Here is a 6,636-nt window from a genome sequence, read left to right as displayed (position 1 = left end):
GTCGCGGTATGCGGCCGGGACTTTGCGGCGACGAGCCGATGCTGTCCGATGAGTCCTGAGAATCTTCGCTCTCAGACAGAGACACCTGCAAGCACATCCCAGGGGGTGAGCCGGCCGCTGCAGCAGCAACACCCACAGCGATCGCACAGTTCAACCGCTTCTGAGCGGATCTGAGCACGAAAACTACACAGAGGCAGAAAAAAAAAGCTCAAGAGATTCTCCCAAACTGCTCATGGTGTTAAAAGTTGGAAACCAGCCCCCAGGGGAAGCTGTTCTGGATCAAACTGGAGGATCGATCGATACGGAATGGTTTTAAAACAGCAGTGGGGAGAAAGACAAATGGTTTGGTATTTTCATAAAACTCTTCCAAGCCCGACGACACGACCAGCTGCCGAGCCTGGAGCAGGTGAGCTGCTCCCACACGCGCACTGGTCTACAGAGCCGCTGGGAAAGGAAACGGATCGTCATTTCTGTCCAGAGACAGAGACGAACAGCAGAGCAGGGCGTCTTGGTGGTGGGAATAAACGGAGCACATCAGGCAGTCAGTGTGCCAGGTCCTACCTATCATCTCCTCTTACTCCACCGAGGCCCCACCCAGTGGCAAAGGTTACTTTTCTCTCTGATGCTCCTTATTAGGTACGAACACGCCCCGCAGCTGTACTTATCTGCGCGCCCGCAAAAAGAACTTCAGAGGAATGCGGGCAGCGCTGGGAAAAGCATTTCTCACTCAGCCGCTGCTACAGGGGCAGAACGAGAAACTAGCCACCGGCCTTTACAGAAAGCTGCTCACCCGGGACATTTTTCCTCCTTTTGAGCAACGAGGCCACAATGTTCATAAATTACAGGAAAAAAAAAGGAACAAATAGTCAGGGGGATCCTGCCACTCGAATAGGACAATAGGAAAGAGATTAACAGAGACTCGAGTACCGGCAACCCACCAAACCAGATGCTCAGTGTTTTCTGCAAATGGGAAAGTGTTTTCTTTTCCGTGAGCTGATGCTGCAGGAACGACCCAGCAGACATGCCTGACGGGTTGACTTTTCATGGTTTATCAATTTAACGTCACATGAGTAGAGGAGCACAAAGGACCGGTGACACATGAATGTGCTTTAGCACAGCTCCTCCCGTCGCGTCGCTCGGCTGACTCGCACAGCCACTCCGCAGCGTAAGCCCAGTGCCGCGCTGCCCAGAGGGCTCTCTGCCGCCAAGAGCTGAATGAACTACGACCAGACTCGACGGCGACCTCCCCAGGGCACCTCTCTGAAGTGGCTTGTACCAAAATCACATGGCAAGTGAGTAAGAGACACAAGCAGAACGCTCGGGCACCACAGAAACGGAGTGACGGTGCACACGAGGTGAGCAATCAACCACCGTCATCCAGGTCTGCCTTTTGCAAACGCGTTTGTCTTCGCTGGGTTGTCTACCCCCTCCTTAGCCGGGTATCAAACCACACCGGCTGCTGCCTGTTCCAAACACCAGCTAAAGAGAGCTTTGGGGTTTTCATAAAGGGGGCACTGTCAGATAGTTTAATTCCAGCTCCAGCTTAGCCCTACAGATCATTTCAAGCCTCCACAATGACGAAGAACGAAGCACCCCATGATGCTGTGGCTGAATCACTCGCTGCCTCCGCAGCCCTGCTCCCCGGCAAGGCGGAGCGGGCTGGGTCGGACAAGCCCTTACAGGCCCCTTCCTACGCAGCACCCAGGGCTTGTGGTTACCCAGCAGCCGCCTGTACTCACCTGCACCGTCTGCACCTGAGGCGAGTGGATCACAGAAGAGGACTGAGCTGTCTGAATGACTCCCTGGACCTGGACTTGTTCTCCAGGAAGCTGAACAACCGTCAGGGGAGCAGGACCTCGGAGAGACATCTATGACAAACCAGAGGATCGTTAACAAAAGCCTTTGTTCCACAGAACTCGTCAAGTGTAAATACACGTAGGAAAACTAGTGGAGAACATGCACCAGCAGAGGCTCCTTCCAAGTCTAATCACGAACGGATCGTGTCCTCTTGAGGAGGTGTCTGCACGGTGCCTCCTCTGCCTGGGGTCAGGGGGAAATCACGTGTGTACCATTACGTGTAAACGATTAAATGGCTGCGACTTGGCTCCAGGCAGTTCTACAGGAACCACATGGAACGAAGTTCTCCAGCAGCACAGCGTCGAGCGGCTGCTCGCAGAGACTCCGTCCTGCCTTTGCCTCGGCCTCTGCCAGTATCTATGTTCTGCACAGGAATCTCAATCGCCTCCTCCCCGGGGTGAACCGTGGGTGAGCTGCAGGCCTCGGCCGTTCCCCAGCCCGGTTCTGCAGCCGGGGGAGCAGACTCACCTCCTCAGAGATGCTCTTTCAGATGCAGAAAGTGGAATCATGAGGAATCCAGGTGAAAGCTTTGACACTGATGTCAGCCTTGTAGTACAGATGCCAAATTTCCAACTTCTTACAATTTATTACAGTAAATACAGTCCTGCTGGGCTAAACCCCAAGTGTTCCCACAGTGCTGGGCACCCAGGACTGCCACTGCTACAGAAAGAGCTGGAAATGCTTTTTCTGATAAAAACATGACCATGAGGACCACGATCCCTCGCTAAGCAGCTCCCGCACGGCAGGTCGAGGTGATTTTGGAGAACCTACAACCTGACAAAACGTGGGCTGCACTTATCTCTGTCTTTGAGCATGAAAATCAACGTTGCTCTTTGGAACAGAAGCCATGTGCTTAAATTTGTGTCGCCCATCAACAACCAAGTACATTTTTCTCGACCTTCTTTTTTTTTTTCCTTCTCTGTGTGTTTCTAAAACTCAAGAATTACTACAGTTTGTGGCACAGAAAAAACAGCTCTTAACTACCTCGAAGGTTGGCGGAGATTTGGCCCAGGCTTTACCTGTTGAGCAATATGAGAGAGCTGAGCTGCCTGTAGTGTTGTACCTTGTACGGCTGCTGTTTGTGGAGGCGTCACTGAACTGTTACTGCTGCTCTTGTGCCCCTCTTCCATAATCAGCTACGAGAAAAGCAACGAGTTAAAAGCAGTTAATGATAAGTTGGAACAGCAGAAAGGTCCCAGCTCCCACCGACTCCACGGAACCTCCGTCTTATCGGGGCATTTTTCGTTAGTCCTTTGTCCTTCGACGTTGCTGGCTATGATGGAACAGCACAGCATTTTCTGCCGCTTCCCCTATGACACCCGAGCGCTGTTGTTCCTCCTCACGGGGACAAGAGGAGCGACACGCAGTGGGAGTCTGTCTCCGGGCTCGCCCTGGGTCTTTGGGCACACCGGAGCCCAGAGCAGCACCAAGCCCTGGCTCGGAGCGGGGACGAGTCCCGCTTCGCCACTCCAACCGTCTGCCAGGTTCAGACTGGCCCCGTGCTGAAGTTCACTGTCAAATGTATTTACTGGATTTCCTGTTTTTTCATGAAAATAAACAACTCTAGTCATGAGATCTCGGAGTAAAACCCAGATGAAGCTTTTATACTAAAGAACATCTTGCTGTAAGTAAAATCTCTTCCCCAAGCTACAGCCAAACCTATTTTAAGCCATCTGAAGGTGTAGAACAAAATGGGGATTCAAACCCCAAGCAGAGGGAACAGCTTGGAGCTCCAAAGCCTTCCCAAGTCCCTCCGTCTCCACACGACAGCCGGGAGCGCTGCTCCCCACTCTGAGACTCCCGGTGTCTTGCCAGCATCCCCCACCAGCGCTGGGGGTTTGGTGATGTGAAACGCTTTTAGGAGGGGAGAGTGGGTGGACCAGCCTGGAGCAGTAGAGGATGATGGGTGAGCGTTAAACATTTTGTCACAGAAGGTTTGAAGCTGTTGAAAGGACAGTTGCTATGAGACTGGAAATTACAGTTCTTTCTGTGGAAATGTGAGTCATTGATTTTTCCCTCCTGAGATAAACCGCAGCTCTCGCAGCCTGACGTACACTCAGAGGGTAAAAAGTCACCGTACGCCCAGAGCAGAGCCGTGCTCTGGCGCTCACCCGAGGAGTCCCGCTGCGGGGCTCCGCAAAGAGTTACTAAACCGGGGCTTTGGGGAGGGAAAACTGGCGGCTGAGCGATAGGGGAAACCGTGTCCTTTATGGCAGGGAACAAAGCTCCAGCGTGTAAGCGAGCTTCTCCACAGCCTTAGTTCTACCACCATGAACCAGCTCAACCACGGCTTCAGCGGCAGCAGCAAACTTTGGAACAAAAAAGCTCGAAGGAGCCGGGGGCTGTTCCCAGCTCGGGAAACCTCCAGCTCATCAAAGCTACCTCGAGTGTGGACAGAGACCAGGACCTGCTCCCACTGCAGAACCGGCCCCAGCGCCGGGGGAGCGAGGCCACCCCGACGCTCGTGGTGCCTCTGCTGCAGAACTCGCCTGGACGGCGCAAAACCTGCTTTGGCTTTTTTTTGTGTAGAAATTGAGAGCTGAAGAAATGTATGTATCTTGAAGCTATAAAAAACAAAGAGCAGAATTAGCGATGAGCGCATACAAGGGACAGAGCTTCGCGCACCCTCTAACGCAGTTTCAGCTTTTACCAAGGGAATTTTTGCCCCCTGCGAAGGGAGAGGTGTGCGGTGTCGCGAGCAAACAGGGCACTGTCCCACGGAAATCCAGGCACCAGCAGAAACGGACAGAAATTTCCAGTGCTATAGAAAACTGCTTCGTTTCGGAGGTGCTAAACCACGTGCTGTCTCCCCCTCTCTCTTTTACTGTCTTTCTCTGCCTTGTTGCCCCACGACAGACTCACACCGGCACCAAAACAGGCCGTGAGAAACAGTGAAACCCATAGAAACCCGCCCCAAATAAACAGACCGGGGAGAAAGCCCTGAGGTTCTGCTGGTCTGTCTCTCCCAGGTGTGAAGTCCTGATGCAGGAACAAGAAATGAAGCGTTTCCCATCATCAGTACAAATTTTAACGTTCCCTTCAGCTCTGCTTGCTCTGCAACACTGAACTAAACATTCAAGGTCTGTGAAACTTAGTAAAATAATATTAACACAAAAAGATTTAGCAAGCGACTGTAACAGGGTGAAAATCACTCCGGCACCGCACACCCTTCACGGGGACAGGAGGTGCCCGCGCTGCTCAGCCTCCATCGCGTTCAAACAACCTATTTAGCTGGAAAAACACGATTTGTCCATCGGATTGGCCTCTGTGAGCACCCGGCGCAGCGGGCACCGTCCACCGGCTTCTAGAAAGGGAGTTCCAGAGAAAAACCTCAACCTCAGGAAAGCGCCAAAGGTGGAAAATGAGCCAGGGGTTCGGCTTTTCACACCAGCTAAACACGTCCAACAGCAGCGCAGCCGGTTCGCTGCAGTTTGGGGTGAGGAAGAGTTTCCCACGTCGCAGCGACTGAGGAGGGAACTCAGGGAAGCAACACCCGGGGATTCGTCAGCCAGAAAATAAACATCATCTGCACAAACACAGGTTTTTCTCAGCAGATGTGTAAGGATGATGCTTTCCAGAACAGACCCACAGCCTCCGGGCGGCTGCACCGCAAAGCCATTTAATTCCCAGGATTCTGCCACAGCCACGTGATGAAGGTTGTTCTGAGGGACTTTCGAAGTTCTGAGGGAGACACTTGCTGGGCAAGTTTGATTTATCACCCCCCAGTTCCTGTATCCCCACTTGAACACCCTGTTCCTTAGCCTGGAGTCAAGAACCACTAAAAACCCCCTAAATGGCAGAGGGGCAGCAATTAATAAAAGGATTAATCAACAGAGGAAAACCCATCGCCACGACTTTCACTGGTCCCGCTGAAAACCATCCTGACCCATGCGCCTGCGCAGGAACCACCGTCACAAGGTTTCCCTCAGAATCCTCTTTGCTGCGGTGTCCCCCACAGCCACCGCTAGCTCCTCGCCACCTCGCTCCTGCCTCTTTACACCGCGGCTTATCGGGGACAGTGATTGCCGTGGTTGAATGCTCATAAAATGACTAAAATCAAAGTCTCAGCCTTGGACAAAGCTTCAAAGCACCATCAGGAGGCAAAGAAGGAGATAATGGGCTCTAAAAGCCGCAGGTTAGGGCAGAGCGAAGGGAGCTGTGAGAGCACCAGAGGAAGAAACCAAGTTCTGTTCTGCCTTTTAAATCCCGCCGAGGAAAGGCCTGATGGAATTGCAGCACCGAAACTGAGGCCATGGATTTGGTTTACAAGAGACTTTATAGAGTCAGAAATCACAGAATTCTGGACGGGGAAGTTTATTCTCAAATCCTGAGTGACAGGAGTCAAATACTGACATACACAAATTACAGAAAGTGATTAAAGCATTTGGGGAAATTATACTCAAGGGATCTGGGGAGATCCTGGATTCTTTGATGTCCCAGAATAAACTGTCTTCACCAGCCTCAGCACTTAAAATACTATTTACTTAATTCTGCAATTAAGACGCTCGGGGGAAGTTTGTTTATCCCGGAGACTGACAGAACTCCAGTTTCTTCCAGGACCTGGTGAAGGACAGAGGCGAAGGACAGCACATCCCACCCGTTCAGGCCAGAAAGCGAGCGAGGAGGCTTGAGTCAACGTCCCCAGTTACGGCTTTGGATCCCGTTCTCCAAACACACACACAAACACTCCTTAAAACTCCAGGAGGACTTTCCATGCGTGTTTTCTTCCACTCACCCCCCACCCCAGCCTTCTACAGCGAAATGAAGCGCAGTGAGCGC

General features: G+C 52.2%; 1 protein-coding gene across 1 annotated transcript in view; it reads right to left on the bottom strand.

Annotated features, from left to right (window-relative positions):
* Window positions 1-2,987, bottom strand: part of ATF1 (activating transcription factor 1) — a 6,001-nt gene extending 3,014 nt beyond the window's left edge. Inside the window, exons 1-3 of the mRNA XM_010134688.1 lie at window positions 2,877-2,987; window positions 1,740-1,868; window positions 33-85 (exon numbers count right to left, since the gene is read on the bottom strand). Coding sequence (XP_010132990.1) covers window positions 33-85; window positions 1,740-1,868; window positions 2,877-2,987 — 293 coding nt within the window. The remainder of the gene's footprint in view (window positions 1-32; window positions 86-1,739; window positions 1,869-2,876) is intronic.
* Between the last annotated feature and the right edge of the window lie 3,649 nt (window positions 2,988-6,636).

This window comes from Buceros rhinoceros, unplaced genomic scaffold (genome assembly GCF_000710305.1).
Source record: "Buceros rhinoceros silvestris isolate BGI_N320 unplaced genomic scaffold, ASM71030v1 scaffold21464, whole genome shotgun sequence".
Classification (NCBI taxonomy): Eukaryota; Metazoa; Chordata; class Aves; order Bucerotiformes; family Bucerotidae; genus Buceros; species Buceros rhinoceros.
The sequence above is the reverse complement of the archived record's forward strand: the minus strand, read 5'-3'. Positions and strand labels throughout refer to the sequence as shown.